The sequence below is a fragment of the Colias philodice genome, chromosome 15 (genome assembly GCF_061535455.1).
Source record: "Colias philodice isolate Cphi_HAF_F1 chromosome 15, ilColPhil1 Martin Lab GWU primary, whole genome shotgun sequence".
Lineage (NCBI taxonomy): Eukaryota > Metazoa > Arthropoda > Insecta > Lepidoptera > Pieridae > Colias > Colias philodice.
The window spans coordinates 5,465,908-5,484,133 of NC_143100.1; the positions used below are offsets into that span (position 1 = coordinate 5,465,908).

The 18,226-nt window shown below is 33.2% G+C and overlaps 3 protein-coding genes and 1 pseudogene across 4 annotated transcripts in view; 3 read left to right on the forward strand and 1 right to left on the reverse strand.

The window, feature by feature from the left end:
- Window positions 1–89: 89 nt before the first annotated feature.
- Window positions 90–7,720, forward strand: LOC149482215 (salivary endonuclease-like; annotated as a pseudogene).
- Window positions 7,721–9,459: 1,739 nt separating this feature from the next.
- Window positions 9,460–11,746, forward strand: LOC149482216 (salivary endonuclease-like). The gene is made up of 7 exons (XM_089704468.1): window positions 9,460–9,646; window positions 9,753–9,949; window positions 10,029–10,177; window positions 10,308–10,453; window positions 10,627–10,880; window positions 11,200–11,361; window positions 11,491–11,746. Exons 1-7 carry the CDS (start codon window positions 9,475–9,477, stop codon window positions 11,737–11,739), a joined length of 1,329 nt encoding a protein of 442 aa, XP_089560594.1. The 5' UTR covers window positions 9,460–9,474; the 3' UTR covers window positions 11,740–11,746.
- A 2,707-nt stretch (window positions 11,747–14,453) lies between these two features.
- LOC149482217 (uncharacterized) lies at window positions 14,454–17,571 on the forward strand. Of its 2 annotated transcripts, XR_016316665.1 has the most exons (5): window positions 14,454–14,778; window positions 14,986–15,195; window positions 15,886–16,097; window positions 16,546–17,335; window positions 17,401–17,571. XR_016316665.1 is itself a non-coding variant. In XM_089703797.1 (4 exons), the coding sequence occupies exons 1-4, from the start codon at window positions 14,626–14,628 to the stop codon at window positions 16,640–16,642; spliced, it is 672 nt and encodes a 223-aa protein (XP_089559923.1). In that variant the 5' UTR covers window positions 14,454–14,625; the 3' UTR covers window positions 16,643–17,571. The 2 variants fall into 2 exon arrangements, 1 of the variants encoding a protein (XP_089559923.1); XM_089703797.1 differs by having other exon boundaries at window positions 16,546–17,571.
- Btk (tyrosine-protein kinase Btk29A) overlaps window positions 15,468–18,226 on the reverse strand; it is a 39,905-nt gene continuing 37,146 nt past the window's right edge. The window contains exon 18 of the transcript XR_016316659.1: window positions 15,468–15,481. The gene's annotated coding sequence lies outside the window, so the exon portion shown is untranslated. The remainder of the gene's footprint in view (window positions 15,482–18,226) is intronic.

Sequence of the window (18,226 nt, forward strand, 5' to 3'; positions counted from 1 at the left end):
CATCACACGATATGAGAAATATATAAATGTAAAGTAAGTAACAAAAATTTAAGATTATAGCATAGTCTCGCAAAAGTACCGTTTTTAAAATGCTTCGGTTGGTAATTCTAGCCGTTGCCGTTTCTGTGATAACTTCACTACCAACAAAGTTACCAAATCCTGCAGAGCTAGCTTTGTATCTAAACGAAGAAGAGTTTGAAGATTATTTAGATAAATGGCTTGCTGTCCAACAGAAATCCTGGGACAATAACACTGCTAGGGATGCTCGAAGTGGTAAGGTTTACCATTAGCTTAAGCAAAAGTAAAATAAGTATTATACTCAGGTAAATAATGTAAATGTTTTATACTATGCTTTTAAATGTGTAGGTTGTACCCTAAATGTGAATGGAGATTTTGGGCAACCTCAACCTGTGTTCCTCCGGCAAAACACAAATTCATATTTATTACCGACTGGAAATTCTGGTCAAGTAAATTTGAGTTCAGGAGAGCAAGTTACTGTAGCCTGCACTGGTAGCGGCCGGACTATACAACATCCAAATCTCCTAACTAGTGTAGCTACAGCTGTAAGTACCTACCTTCTCACCTTCTTATTGAACAAATTGAAACAGAATACCTACATTAAGAGGAACTTGCTTTGCAGTGTTGTTAAAAATAAATAAAATAATTTATTGTTTTAGACTGCACAATGCGTTAACAGTAACCTGGTGTCTGGATCTGGTTGGTTAAATGGTAACCGCGAGTTTGGGCTACTGACTTGTAGCTCTCATGCTTATCATGAAGCCCAAGAAACAAATGAGCGATGCTTTAACAATAATGTCATTATTCAGTAGGTTATTTTCCTTATTGTTATGCAATCAATTAACATTAAAATATGCGCTGTAGATACTTTATTCAAACAAATGTAATTTTAGGGTTGGTTTCACAGTGAACAATGTCTTTTATCCGTTGTACCGATCCTGCTTCGATAAGAATCGATTTGAAGTATTATACGTATGGTACGAGCAAAATCCGTCATATGCTGTTCACCAGACTGGATTTGATAGACCAAGCTGGTTAGGTAATGATGAAATATCCAACATCCAGGTTAAAATATTACAATCTCAAACATTGTAAACTAACAAAACCATTATTCCAGCTGGTAGTTTCTTTCCTGGAGTCACAATAAATAGTCTCTACACCCAAGTACAACAAAAACAGGCTATCGCGAGGGCTGTGGGTGATATACTGGCAGACCAGTACGTTACATCTACACAGTTCTTGGCTCGAGGACATCTTATTGCTAAGAGCGACCAAATTTTCGCGACTGGTCAGCGAGCAACATTCTATTTCATTAACGCTGTTCCACAGTGGCAGCCATTCAATGCTGGCAATTGGAACTCACTTGAACAAGTATGTTTTAATAATATTTCTACATTTTATGCATATTATGTGTATTTTATGCTACTGACTATTATACATCCAGTTAACTTATTATTCTGAACCTGGTTCACACAGTAGGTATGTAAAATCTATTAGGAACTTGCAAGTAGGTAAGTTTTTTAGGCACATTTCTCCTTATATTCTCAAACATCTAATTACAGGCTCTAAGAAGTCGTATTGGTGTGGCTGGCTACGATTGCGTTATTTACACTGGTGCATTTGGAGTAACCCAACTACGCGATGCTAATGGACGATTTGTACCTAGATATTTACCTCGATAACACGGATAACAATGAAAGATTACCAGTTCCACTGTATATGTACAAGGTAAATGTTCATAGCATAGAAATATAGATGGTTATTATAGTGGCAACTTCTCCATGTCTCAATATTTTCAATTTTATAAAATTTATTATTAAAACATCGCTTATAAAATATGAAAACTGTTGAACAACATATTAATATAACTAGCTGTTGCCCGCGACTTCGTCCGCGATTACGTCGTTTTAGGTCATTCGTCGTTTAAAAAAAATACGTGACACTTTATTTTTGAATGTTCTTAATTGTCTCTTATAAAATTTAACTACATTAAAATTGAACACTCTGAAAATCTTAAAATCGGAGAAAATTGAAAATCTGAGGAAAACATGAAGGAATGTGATTTAAATTCTACATTACTTAGCATTTCAAATAATAATCTAAATTAAATGTAGATTAACAGTTTGAGCGCACCGTTATAGAATATGTACCTAAGTATTAAATTACGTTAGTTTACATAGTAACAAAACAAAAACACGATGACTTTCTTTCGCGCTCGGTACCACAAACTAAGCATGTTAATGGTACGTGGCCCGCGTCACTTGACCCCCCGCGAGTTCCCCTGCTTTGCTATGCGAAAATACATTCGTCGCCCTGCTGTAGGAAAAATTGTAATACTGTGGCCTGGGCGTTATACACGCCCAGGGAGTTCCTGAGTGCCGATAGACGTCCGTCTATCGGCATTTATAACAATCTTATATTAATATCACCATCTTGAGGAAAAGCTTCTAATGTCGATTTAAAACTGCATACATACGAATTAACCTGATGAAACATGTTCTAAAATTGTGAAATGAGTTCAGTTTTAAATTCGAGAAATATTGATAATTCTTGTATTCGACTATTCGTTGTAGTCGAATACAAAATATATTTAAAGAAACTTAGGTTGGCCTTCAGGCAAAAGGGATCCTATCAAATGGTAAACTTGACCTTGTATCTTAAAAGTAAGCATGAAAGGACCTTCTGATAATTGTTGAGCACCAAAGGATCATTTGAAACGCACTACTATAAGAGCGAATATTGTCTAAGAACTGTTTAGATTGCACGTCATGTTCCTCTAAAAGTAGTGATTTCAAAGGTTCCGGTGTATCTTCAAACGAAAGCCGACTCCTTACTCCACTTTAAAGCATTACAAAAATAACATACTACGTTAATATCGCCTATACAGAAGATGATCTGTAATCAATTGTGAGGTTATAAGAAAACCCACTTTTATATTTGTCGGACCCCACCACCGAATTCGTAGATGGATCTTCTATGTTTACCTCTAAGTCATTAAGACTATGCGAAATCTGTCTGCAGTAAGAGGGGCCTCTCGCTATTCGTCCGTTTCCAGAGACCGAATAGTTTCAATTCTTAATCTTTCATTAAACAAACTTAATAATCGTTTTTGTCTCAATTAATTGTAATATTCGCGTCCCTACTCTAGTCATTGCTTATGCTCATGTTCATCTTCAAGAGATCGAATAATATTATGGTGCACCCTATCATTTGTCAAACGGTCTTCATATTGAGTAAAAGTTTCAGATTCTCGAGATAAAATGTGACGGCCGTGATCAGCTGTGAGACGTTATACCCTCTCAGTGAAGGTTTCGGTCTCACGGGATAGTACATGCCGTTCGCGGTCAGCTGTGAGCCGCAATTCTCGTTGTGAAGCGGTTTCAGGTTCTCGGCATAACACGTGTTGTTTTCGGCCTAGAGTATACCTCTAACGATTCTTGAGAACTCTTATTTCTCATTTTCTTAGCTTTGCTCGAATTTCGAGATAAAGATTTTTTGGTCGCGGAAGAATTCCAACAATTACCCGCGGCCCCATCATTAAAGCGGCTCGACGGAACACAGTGGGGTTTTAGTCGGTAAGAATCCGACATAACCCACGGCTCCTTCCCCGGGGGCCGTGGGTATCTTTGGAAGATTTCCCCACTATAAAAAAAAAAAAAAAAAAAAAAAAGGTGGCACTGATGCATGAAAATAAAAATTGAGTTAAAACGGACTGAGAGTGTTATAGACAAATATAATCAGAAAGCTTCGAACTCCTAAGCTATCGGAAGTTACACGTGTTATTGTGAGTCAACCATAAAAGATAGACATTTATGATGTCGGGAGATATTTTTTATATAATAAGGAGAACATTTCTTTCATACATGATTTCTGTGTAGCTTTAACCATTAAGGTTGCACACGCGACGAAAGCTTAAAAATGGAGTTACTGCTCTGCTCAGGAATATGAAAAATAATTGTACCAAGTTTCGTTTAAATCCGTCGAGTAGTTTTTGTTTCTATACCGGTTATACGGACAAAAATTTTACTGTTTGCTTCTTTGGCATCAGTGTCGATCCCTAATCACCCCGTGATAGTTATTTAGGAAATATATTTCATGTACAGATTTAATATACCTAAGTATACATAATATATTTAGATTCCAAGTTCCATGTAACGTTAAATTCGACTATACAATAACTAACAGACAACGCAGGTTACTCTCGTTTCCGTAAGTTGAGGCGGCTACATATTCGGTCCTCATAACATCACTTTTAGTGAACGAAACGACAGCGCGGTTTAATTCGATGCCAACACCATCAGAAAAAAGGAAATATTTTTAATTGTGAAAAAATATTATGATTTACACTATTTTAATATAAAATATATGGCTGTGAGTGTGTAAAAATAAATCCAGCTAGTTTCACATCACACTTATGTTTATAATTAGCTATACGACATGAAAATATACATATTAATTACCAAGCAATAATCATACAGGTAAATACTGAACAAAAGTACCTATTAACAGTCAAAGTTTATTTTTACTAACATTTAACAACACCCATGTAAATGATGAAGAAATGATAATTATCAACGAACTAACCTTTTCTATAATACTTAACACAGCACATTTTTTAAATTATCTTGATCAACTCTGCTCAAAAATTTGAGGGTTTTGTTGGAACTGTAATGTGTCAAAACTATGATATATCATCTAAACTACGATACAACTTGCATGCGGAAATGCTCATTACAATCAGTGAATTTAAAGAATAACTAACAACAACTATTCAATTTTATTGAGCTGATGAATATCTTTTGCCTGGAAGAGATCACCGCCGCCTAATAAATATACTGTGTTTTCTTATAAAATCGTAACATAATTTCTTTTATCTACTAAATTTTAATAAATAAGTTCTTTTTGTTATTTTTATCTAAAAATGATCTTGAGCTTATATTAGGCAAAAGTATACATTAACTTTTTATAATTTCAGGACCGCACCTTAAATGGGGTGCTCGGAAAATATGCCTACGGATTATTAATAGAGAAATGATACCTACACAACAAAGTTATGTTGGTTCCATTTTATTTATAAAATATAATGAAAATGGGCAAATATAAAACATATTATGTAAAATGATTAAAAATAAATAAATGAAGCAACTACGATTCAAAGAAAACATCTTTTTCAGTGTGAAAATGCTCTAAGCAATCCTGGATGATGAGTAGGTATAATATCATGTACTCTCATCCCAGTACGGTCGGTACCTCGATAGCCATAACGATAAATATTATAATCAGATAACAGCAAAGTCAGAATAAAAATCAAAACGTAGTAGTTTGATATGTGGTTGGCTGCCCCTCCTCTCCTTCCTGAAAAATATCCTCCAAAATTACCCGAGATACTTCCAATGATTGAACCATACGTTGGACATTAACTTCAGTCAAAAATTGACGAAGCGGATGATTACTAATTTCCACTTAATCCTTGCTGCCACTATCTTCATCATCAAATCATCAATTTCCAAGTGGTGTTGTAAAATTGTCAGCAGAAATAGTCTTCCAAAGGCGATATAATTTTATGAACATTGAATCTGTAAATAAAAAATCAAACGTTAATAATTGTAAATCAATAAAAAAAGCTACTTACAAATAAAATTTTATCAACAAACTACTGTTCCCAACGCACCTCAAAATCTTGTAAAAGTCAAAAACAATTCATCATTTTATTATTTCATTCTAAAAGTGTAATATAAAACCATTATAAAACCAATAAAAAACATGAATTGCTATCATTATAAAAATAAATACCTATAAAAGTAACAACTTACCTTTTGTGGGAACGCATGGTGAAAATTCACAAAACACGAAGATTGAATTTGATATTTTTGGTTTTATGACATTTATTTTAATTTTATTTATTTATTTATTTATTTATTCAAATGCTTTATAAATATAAATTTATAAATAATAAATTTATAAAGAATAGAAACATTCGATCACGAAATTATGTGGGTTCGAGTCCCGCCTCGTGATCGAATTTTTTCTATTCTTTATAAATTTATAAAACACGAAGATTAAAAATGTAACCAATGAACACAATCAATATTAGATTAATTGTAATGGTGTCTAGTTTGACTTAAAATAATAAACATCTACCCTCACTTTTAAAAATGTAGTATATTCACACGAAATATAAGCGCACCTTATAGGGAAGGGAAGATATGGGTTAAAGAGTTAAATAAATAACATGATTATATTTAAATTATTAATTTTCAACAGTTGTTCAGTAGTGATAACATGTAAATTGATTTGATTTTTACGAAATCTCATAGATGGCGCTGTTTCAAATTTGTCTTTATACTACTAAATTCATTAAACTGTTTCTCTGCCCAAATTACGTAAATGACATAGTTTTTATTTTGTAAAGCTAGATAATAGCATGGCTTACTCGAAACCAACATTTAAACATGAGTCTTTAGATTGTACGCTGTCGTAGTACACGGAATATGTAAGAAAAATATAGGTTCACAGCTCCTCCCGCGAAGGTGATATCATGATAATATGTTTAAACTATCCTCACCCGACCTCTTAGGAATATTCATGCAAAATTTGAAGTAAATCTATGCAGTACTTTCTGAGATTAGCCCGGAAATACATACAGACAAACAGACAAACAGACAAACCGACAAACAGACAAAAATTCTAAAAACTATATTTTTGGCTTCTATATCGATTATAGATCATGGATCAAGTATTCTTTTAAAAAAATATTCAATGTACAGTTTTGACTTTCCTACGATTTTATTATATGTATAGATAAAGGTGCATAATCAATAATTAATTAATGGATACATTAATTATTATCAGTTAAGATTATTGACGTAGTTAGTGATAAAATCTAGACAATTGAGCAAAGGTATGCTATCTATTCTAACACAGATATTAGAACCGTTCAAAATTAAAAACTTTATGTACATTATAATTATATAATATATAGAGTTAATTCAATATATAAATTAGTTATAGGATCAAGAAAACTTTCAATCCATTTGTGTGACTCACTTGAGGTTTTACGATTGTGTAGAATGTAGATTATGCACAGATTAATCCTTAGAAATATATTGTTCATAACTAAAATGTCGCATGAAATCAACATTTTTTTCCTGTTCAATGATAATTTCAGCTGAGAGCTTTTTTTGTTCATATTACCCTTTTTTAGAAAATATATTTTTTTTTTCTGTAATCTAGATCTCTTGTATAGGTATTCTTTTAGACCTTCAACATAATTTTGAAGACCCAGTTTGATCGAATATGAGTCAAATAAAAAAGAATAGATGACAAGCTTGTGGCAAATGAAAGAAATGAAAATAAATGTGAATTTGAACATTTTATGTGAAGCTGAAAATGTTTACAGGTTGCATACGATGAGTCTCGACGCATAGGCACCGCATTCATCAGTATCAACAACCCCTACTACACGGCGGCTGAAGCACGCGCTCTGCAGTTCTGCACAGACCGTTGCCGTAACAATGCTGCTTTTAACTGGCTCAACTGGCAACCAGACCGCGTTGACATTGGATACAGCTTCTGTTGCACTATCGACGACTTCACAAGACGGATCTCCCACCTACCAGCCATGACCGTTAACGGCCGAATCTTATACAAAGAAAACAACTCCTTCGCAGGTGGGGATATAAGGATCGTGACTGAAATATAATGTGTTTGTTTGCATTTTAGTGTATAAGATTTATTAATTTTGCTATTAAACGTTTTAATTTTTAAATGATGCTGTGTTTGGTATTATTTATGTATTCACACTAGTCTTTTTTATTTGGACCATCTCGCCATATACCAATTCCACCAAGTTGAGTCTTCTTTGATAGTTTTAAGATGTCAAACTTGCTAGTTGCTGACCATAGTATCCTAATCCAATAAGCTTCAGTATCTAAAGTGAAAAGTATTGAAGTTTTCCAAGTGTAGTAACTATGTACTTTAATTATTATTTTCCTGTTCACTTAGCTCGTATCTTTGAGTAACGGATTACAATATCAAAAATCTACTCCATGGATGATAATAATATGTACCGGCCAAAAGAATGAGAAATTAATATTTTAAAATAATAAACTACCACACTCATATATCAAGATGTTATTAATATTCAAAGTGTCATTATTTGTTAATATATGAGTATCGTATGAATTATGTACATTAAAATATTATACCTATTCATATGGTAGTAATGTACGTATGCTAAATAAGCGTTAATATATTTATAACAATATGCAATAAACATTGAACACGTTTCGTTTATAAAAACGTAAATAAAATTTTAATTAGTAGCCTAGTTTTTAGAAATGTTGACCTACTTAAATAAAACATAGATAGGTATATTATGATTCCACCTAAGTATGAATTTCTTGTTTTTTTTATAGGTATTAATTACCTTGCAATTATTAAAGTCGCATGTCTGGTTGCACGACGTTATAACAATCCATTTGGTAAAAACAAATAAATTCATCAATCAATCACTGTTATCTTTGGATTATTTATAATTCGTTGATGTAGGTAGGTACAATATGGAGAGCTTAATGGAGAGAATTAAATTTCTCGCATTATCGCATTAAAAATAGCTGAAGGCGTGAGTGTATGATCTGATCTAGCCTGGTCTGATCTTATACTATTCTACCCACTCGGGCTCCACCCGGGTAGTGGTTTAGTTTTTATTTTATAGCCTTTCATCTTAATTTAAGTGGAGACAAATCCAATGAACCAAATATCATTAAGATACATAATATATATGTATGGCGCAAGAAAAATTTAATGATTAGTTATCAGTTAACAAAGGCGCAGAAATTGAAACACTGAAAAGCTCGCGGGCAAAAACAAGTACATTTCCATGCAAAAACAAGTATTTCCATGACTTTTGTGATATCCTAGGACATAGAAACCTATCATAAAAATCCGTTCAGTACTTTTCGCTTGAAAGAGTAACAAACTTTCGTGTTTGTGTTGCGTTATAAGTACCTAAGAATACCTAGGAAGTATGATTTGTAAAAAAATAATACTTCTTTTATTTTATAAGGCATACCTACGTAATAAGAGGATGATAGATATCATATTCTAAATATGTATTTAGTTTTATTTATCCATCACACTTTCGAAATCACTTTACTCTATCATCCATCAAAATATGGACAGGACAGTTGTTTTTGTCTCTTTTTTATCATTTTAATTATTGTTCACGCGATTACGAGCGTAATTGTTATCAAAATCTATGATGTCAGAAGAGGGTCTGCAAATCTTTTACTAATTATCACTTTATCAACTTTTTTTAAAACTATAAATACTTTGTATCATCAAATATGTGCGGCACAGTTTTAAAAATCCAGCCTTTAGGCTGGTCCTTAGGTTTTCAAATCATACACTTTTCTTGAAAGGGCATAAAAAATGTTGTCTTTTACGGCAATTATTATGCTCTTTGCAGCCGTTTCTGCTCTACCAGCAGAGCTTCCTCATCCCAGTGATTTAGCTGGTGTATTAAGTGAGGACGCATTTGAGGACTACCTGGATAAGTGGCTTGAACTAGAAGAACAAAGATGGCTTAATGACACAAACATATTCAATAGCCCTAGTGCCCGAAGTGGTAAGTACAGTGAACTGACGAGATACAAATGTTTAAAATATATGTATAATATGTCTTACTGTATCCATGAGATGCATAATGCTCTAATGAAAAAACATTTTTATAGGATGCACATTCCGTGTCCGAAATGATTTTGGTCAACCCCAGCCAGTATTCATCAATAGAAGAACAAACACTTACCTTACCCCAAATGGAAATTCGGGTCAAGTTCGTTTAAATGCTGGTGATGATGTCATTGTTTCTTGTGTTGGTTCAGGACGCCAAATTCGTCACCCTAACATTCAATCAACTGTTGCAACCGCTGTAAGATTTATTTCAATTATTTGTATTTTAACTGTTAATCATTTTCACTGATTCACTAATTTTTATAATATCATTTTAGACTGCAAGATGTGTCAGAGATAATCTAGTCTCAGGTTCAGGATGGCTTAATGGAAATCGTGCTTTTGGTCAACTGACTTGCAATAGCAATTCTAATCATGAAGCTGTTCAAACTAACGATAGATGCATCAATAATAATGTTGTTATCAGGTAATTAAATCTATGAAGAATACAAGGAATTGCTAAATCGAGGAAAATTACTTAAAATGACTGCATTTTAAATTATTTTACGTCCTATGATATAAGTAATATTTTCAATATTTAAAATTGCCTTTTCCAGAGTTGGCTTTAGAGTCAATAACGTTTTCCATCCACTTTACTGGGCATGCTATGACAGAAATCGGTATGAAGTTTTATATGTGTGGTATACTCAAAACCCTTCAAATGCTGTTCATCAAACTGGGGTTAATAGACCCAACTGGGCAGGTAATTATTATGGCGACATTTATTTTTTATAAATAAGTATCATATTAAAAAGAAACACTGTACACTTAACTCACTGATGGCAAGGCAAATGGAATCCTCTTCATTCTTTATGTTTACTTTATAATAAGAAAATATTAAATATTTGACCATAATTTTTCATGTGGCATTTTTAGCTGGTGGTTTCTTCCCGGGTATCGACATTAACAACATCTACACTCAGAACAGCCAAAAGCAGGCTATTGCTAGAGTAGTCGGTAATAACTTGGCGAATAAATACGTCACAAGTACCCAGTTCCTCGCTCGTGGACACTTAATAGCCAAAAGTGACCAAGTATTCGCCACTGGACAGCGTGCAACATTCTACTTCATTAATGCTGCTCCTCAATGGCAACCATTTAACGCAGGCAACTGGAACAATCTTGAACAAGTAAATTTTGTCTTATTTATTTTATATTACAACAAATCAATATTTATTTTTATAAAAATATTATGTAGGGCAAAAAAGATAGGCCTTACAAGAAATTAGTACGTATCATAAGGATTAGATAATGTAGGTAATCCTTACGATACCTACTTATTCGAATTTTACATACTTATCATATCAATCGTATTGAATCTTTTCGTAGTCGAAAAAACTTTCACATAATATGTTTACACTTTTTCTCAGCACATATTCAATTAATAACTTGCATTATACTATTATTATATAGCTAACAGGATACTAATTATCATAATATTACTAACAGGATCTCCGTGCCCGTATTGGAGCTGCTGGTTACAACTGTATGATCTACACCGGCACCTTTGGCGTGGCCCAACTTCGTGATGCATCTGGCCGTTTTGTTGACATTTACCTGGATAACACAAATAACCGCCGCCGTGTCCCTGTGCCGCTTTACTTCTACAAGGTATGAAAACTGCATTTAATGCTTCAGCATAATTCACACTTCGGTACTTTTTAGGAAAATTTTGAAAGATCGATTAGATTTCTTATGATGAAACACAAAGGATTTTAAATTACAAATGTATTCCTACAGGTCGCTTACGACTCATCCAGACGTTTGGGAACAGCATTTATAAGCATCAACAATCCTCACTTGACTGCCTCGGAGGCCCGCGCACTGCAGTTCTGCACAGACCGATGCAGAAACAACAACGCCTTCAGTTGGCTCAGGTGGAGGCCCGACCGCATCGACCAGGGTTATAGTTTCTGCTGCACAGTCGCTGATTTCAGGAGACGCATTAACCACTTACCTTCTTTCACCGTGAACGGCCTTCTCTCATAAACTTGTGAAAAATGTTGACGGAAATAATTATTTTATAACTGTTATTAATTTTAATTTCTCCTGTATATATTTATATTGTGAATAATAAATCAGTGCAAACTAAACAATGGATTTTATTTAATTGGATACGCTATTATATAATATCATGAAGTGTGGAAACGAGTCACTTGTTCGCTAATTAATTTAAGAAAAATTATAAAGATGTTTAAATCTTGTTAAATCTTGTGTAGGTATCTAAGGTATAAATTCCTCATTTCCTCGTAAAGTGACTCGGTAAAGAAATATAGTAAACTTATTGACTAATACCTCTTTAACATAAATTTTACCTTTAAACATAAAAATATTTTAGATGAACTTGTGATAAAGTGAAAAAGGTGTGTAAAAAGTGATTCGCTAATATTAAATTATTATGAACAGTAAATGCTCTATCTACCTAGTCATCCGCACCGCATATTGACCTACCAATAGGCCACCTATGAACCCAACTCAGACCCCGGATTTCTTCTAATTTTTCCGTTTTATATTATGCCTTTTACGCTTACTCATTATAAAGCCACTGTGACTTTCAAGATTTATACTTTTCAAAATTTACACTTATGCCCCTTTTACCTACCTACTTATTACCTATAATGGATTTAACGCACAATGTAATTGTACCGTAATACTTTAATCATTAACATATGAAATCCAGTGTAGTATGTACTAGTGTCCATACGAATTTGATATATTCACGCATAGCCCATAGGTTTACCGAGATATAATAAAATAGAGTACCTACCTACCTACTCGCTAAAGATGTAAAAATCGTTTAAAGTAAATTTTGAGTTAAATCATTACACACAAATCTTTAAGTAATACTTACCTAATCCTAACAAATATAATAAACGAGAAAGTAACTCTGTCTATCTGTATAATATTCGTGTTCTTCTCGCCTCGAACACTGAACCAATTTGGAAACATAATATATTGTACAGAGAGTAGCTTGATCACAGCTTCAGATACTTGAGAAAAAATTGTTGTCTGTAAAGTCGGTTTACTGACGATAGTTGAACGTGACAACGTCCGATTGTGCTTCTTTGTCGCTCTTTCCGCGCTCTCGCTTGCACTTCAAGTCTTACATGGAACGCCTCAGAGCGAGGTAACGCCGCATGAGTCATGTTTTTTCGTGCGTGCAGTCGGCTATATCGAATTATAAGACGTTGTCACATCAAAAACATGGCAAGCATTATCTCGGAAATCCCACGTGAACGGTAATAATTATGCGGGTTTTTCTTTGAGTTTATAGCCGCGGGCGGAAAGCTTATATTAATTAACCCTTATTAAAACGCTGGGAGCTATACTTCCCACGTCTCAGATTGAAGTAAATCGTGTTTTATTTTTATATGCTTAAACCTAATGCAGTGTAATATTTATCTACGCAATCTTAACATTTCAGAGAACTTTTTTTCATGGAAACACTTTTCAGAGAATTATTACATGTCATGGTAAACACACGTCAAAGTCAGGTGACGTGATTTTGCAGCCGAAAACGACCGTTATTTTTTAGTTTTTGGTGTAGTGCTAAAAAAAAATTAGATAAGTAGATTTGAGTTCTAGCTATGTAAACTAGACTATATTACGGTTGCGTGAAACGTAAAAATATGCCCAGAATCTTTCGTTTATACCTTGGTAGAGTCGATTGAAATTAAGTCTTTAAGTGGGAAGATATCATCCCAGTGTTCGTCACTGCACACGACATTCAGAAATTCTATATATAAAATCTGTGTGTCTAAAAAATCTTTTTTAGTTGGTATAAGCAACTTATTTATTGTTATTCGTTATTTCCTGATCAGATAATTAGAAATCTTAACTCAATACATTAGTATTTACCTATTGTTTTTATTTTGTTTTAGAAAAATGCCATTTTTATGTTGAAGTCATTCATTTTTCAATTCCCGAATTCTTCCCTCAGTAAAATAAACTTGCATTGATGAGTACTTTCACCTCCTTTATTAAAAAACTTGATCTTTATAATTTTTTACGATAACATTAAATTCACAAGTGGAGTCAGGGCAACTAACTAGTGTTTTAAAATATTGATGTCTGGAGTGGACACTGGGAGCTATAGTTCCCACCTATACAAACTTTTTACAAGAGAGAACAGATGACGGGATATATACTTCCCACCGAAAAAAGGGTACTTCCCCCCCACTAACCCCTTTTTTGTGTGTATTTTTGAAATCTACGACCCAAAATTACCCAGGAACGTATCTTACTTTTTTGTTAGCTCCTCCACAGGCTCGCGTTTGAATAAGGGTTAAATTAGAACTCTTAAATGTATTAGATAGGTAGGACCGTAGGACCTTGGTAGGACTCTACTCACTATAGTGTATCATGCGTACTCTCGTTATATCATACCATACTATCGTAACAGGACGGCACCGGCGACAGTATCTGTAAGAAATACGAGAGCTTAAATTATCAATGATCGGCAAATGTGTCGCGGAGCGTTGCGTGTTGCCGGTTGCGTCGCGTAGTGACGCCTAGTGCCACACATAGTGCGCAATAGTGCGGTCATCTTTATTATACAGTTTACTCTATAATGGTAGCTGTATATCCAGATTATACACCTAAATCTAAGTGTATATCTCAATGTACAAAGTACTCTGTGGTAGCACCATCGGTAGCACTGTCATGAAATGTCAATGTCAATTTCCGTTTTTCCGTTTTCACTTTTCGATATCAGATATCATCGTCAATCGTCAAAATGTACGCGAAGTGGTATTGTTTTTAATTAAATATCTTTATTTACGTTTCAATTTAACACTATTTCAGTGATTTTTTAAACGCAACCTTTTACGGCTTTTACGTTTTTCTGTAAACTCTTGGTAGAAGTTTCAATTTAAAATGGAAGAGCTGAAACCTGTTAACCCTGAGGACCTTCAACTGCTCAAGGAACGGATGAAACTAATAGCAGATGCTGATCCAGCACAATACCATAATGATTACTCATTAAAGAGATATTTACGAGCTTTTAAAACGGTTGACAATTCTTTTCAGGTAGGATTATATTTCACACCGTATGTTAGTGCTTTATTAAATTACATACGCTTAGGGTAAACGACGTCATAGGCATTAAATGCCTATTTTTAATATTTTCTATTTTCTAATGATATTAGTGTTGTATTTTTCATAATTTCATAGAAACATTTTATACAGTGCTAGCTAATGTAATATCTGTTATCACTTAAAGATTTTGCTTTGCAGGCAATATTAAAAACAAATAAATGGAGGGTTGAGTATGGTGTAGCACAGCTTCATGAGGATAAAGAACTCATTGAAAAATACAAAGATAAGGCTAGAGTACTAAGACACAGGGATATTGTTGGACGCCCAATTGTTTACATTCCTGCTAAAAACCACAGTTCTAATGATAGAAGTATAGATGACTTGACTAAGTTTATTGTTTATTGTTTGGTAAGTTTTTCATCCTAAAACATACTATAAAACTACAAGAAATATATCTTAATACTCCCAGCATACATATTAAACATTTCATTAGATGAATAATGAATATCATTATGTAATTTCAAAAATCAATATTCAATATACAGTGTAAACTCTATATAACATCACTTAAGGGACCGTGCATTTTTCGACGTTATAGAGAGTGGTCGTTAAATGGAGAGAAAGGATAATTGCATGATTGGTCCCGAGACAGGAATATTATTTTGACATTGCCTATGAAACCATGTTATCATTGCTTGATCAAGGTCTTCATATTGAGGTTTCTTCTATTTTTTGGCAGATCGTCCATCTTCTTCAGCATGCAGAATTTTTTCTTTATTTTTCTACGACTGCATTTCTGAGAATCTTCGGTATGTCAGTAAAAAAGAAAGTAAACAACTACATTTTCATTGATTTCGGCAACTTAGTCAGTACTTCCTAGTCCTAGTTGTAATGTCTTATTGTGGTCGTTAATTAGAGTGAGCGTGATGCTATATGGAGTGTATTATTGTATAGACAACAATATAAGCCAACCAAAGTCGAAAAATCTTGACGTTATACGGAGATTGACGTTAAATGGAGTGTCGTTATATAGAGTTTACACTGTAATTACATCATGTAAAAATTAATTAAATAACAAGTCATTATAATCTTTCACAGGAAGACGCCAGTAAAAAGTGTTTCGAAGAAGTTGTTGACAACCTATGTATTGTGTTTGACTTAAACAACTTTACACTCTCCTGTATGGACTATCAGGTGCTAAAGAACCTTATATGGCTTCTTAGTAGGCACTATCCAGAGAGACTCGGAGTTTGTCTCATAATTAATGCTCCCACATTCTTCTCTGGCTGTTGGGCAGTTATAAAAGGATGGTAAGACGGTTAACTTATCTATACTTATATTATAAAGCGAGTCTGTTTATTTGTTTGTTTGTTTGAACACGCTAATCTCAGAAACTACTGGTCTGATTTGAAAAATTCTTTCAGTGTTAGATACTTAGTCCATTTTTTGAGGAAGGCTATGCTATATTATATCATCACGACCAATAGGAGCGCAGCAATGCGTGTAAAACTGTGTGGCACAGCTAGTTAATAATAACAATAATAGAAACAGAAATAAATAATTGAACACCACTTTATTTTCATGCTGCTCTCTCAGCTGATACTAAACATACCAAATTACTGTTTCATATCTATAAGGGATAGTCATGAAAATTGATGAGCTAAAGCTAGACTGAAGAAGTAAACTGTGAATATACTTAGATAAGTACAGTAATAATTTAGTTAAGAATTTATTTTAATATTTAAATTACAATTTCAGGCTTGATGAAAACACTGCAGGTAAAGTGACCTTTGTAAATTCTGAGATGGATTTATGTCAGTATCTGATACCAGATATCTTGCCTACTGATATGTAGAAATAACATTACATCACTTAGAATAAATGCTATTAAATGTTTATATAAATATAATATTATATATTTCATAACTAGTCACAAGTGTCAGATAAACTTTATGTAAAATACTTCTTGCCATTCCAATAACCAAAATTACTTGATTAAGGATCAAACTACTACTTTATATTGTAATGTCATTTTATATTTATAATTAATAATATAAATTCTATGTATCATAATGTTTAAGCTAATCGATAGCCTGAAATTAGGCATTAAGTAATTTGGAACATTGCCCTTAATTATTTCGAAAAATAATTGAAGCTCATGCCCCAAATATTTAAAATAAAGAGGACTTTACCCTTGACCGCCATCTATCTCTTGAATTGTCTCTAAAAGGTATGGTGAACCCATGATATTGTTCAGTAATTAGAATTATAAAAAGTCAACAAGCTAGAAGTAATTTAAATACATAGTTGTTTAAAATGTTCCTTAATAAAATGTAATTTTTTATAAGGCGGTATATGACAGTTTTGAAAAGATCAGAAAGAAGTTATGTAAAAACAATGTCTCTATATTTTTGATGTGTGCTAATATTATGCTTCGGCAGTCATTTAAAAAATTAATGCTCAAAATTATATAATAATAACAGACAAAGTATATACCTAAATCGTATTATATTCATGTTATAATAATGCAATTGTAATAATTATGTTCGTAAAATAACCTTTTTATTGTTAATATTAAATATGTAATAACTATAATATTTGAATATAATTTAGAATTGTTTGCTTTCTAATTACAAATTTAACATTAATTGATTCTTGTAAAATTCAGTTAGGATTTTATTGCACTTTTTACAATTTCAAACATTACAAAATATATAATAGCAATAAAGTTTCAAATTAAACATAATATTATTGTAGAATTTTTGCATAATAGGTATGTATTATGTATAAACATTTTATGCAACACTCAAAATTAGGGATGTAACGATACCGATACCGATACCGATATATCGGCCGATATATCGGCAAGCCGATATATCGGTATCGCCGATAATAAATCAACCGATACCGATATTTTTTTATTAAATTCTTTCTTTTCTTTTATGTTTTTGCATTGTATTCATTCATATTGTTTTATTTCTGTTTCTGTAATAGTGTTAAGGAAGAGCGGAACCTCCTGACACAAGCATTTTATTTGCTTACTAGGAGTGTTCCAATCACAAATTTGTTTATGTAAAGGAAAGAAATAAATAATTTTGATTTTTTTTAATTTTTAACGTGATAACGTTTTTAAAATCGTTTTAGTCGGGTGACATGTTCATAAACTTGTGTCACACCAAAACCTCACGAGCGCGATCGCAGGTATAACGAGAGAGAGACGGACCGATCTCCCGTTTCATCTCGAGCGCTGCCACTGCATTATGTGATCACGTAAACATCTCGATCGTAAACCTACTTTACAAACAACCAATTTTTTTGATATCAAATAATTCAAAAACCCGCGCCCAATGAACGATGCGGGAGGCCGCCCGCGCGTGCGCACTTTGTTTTCTGAAAAAACTCTACCAATAGTAAACTTTTATTAGGTACTGATTGTATG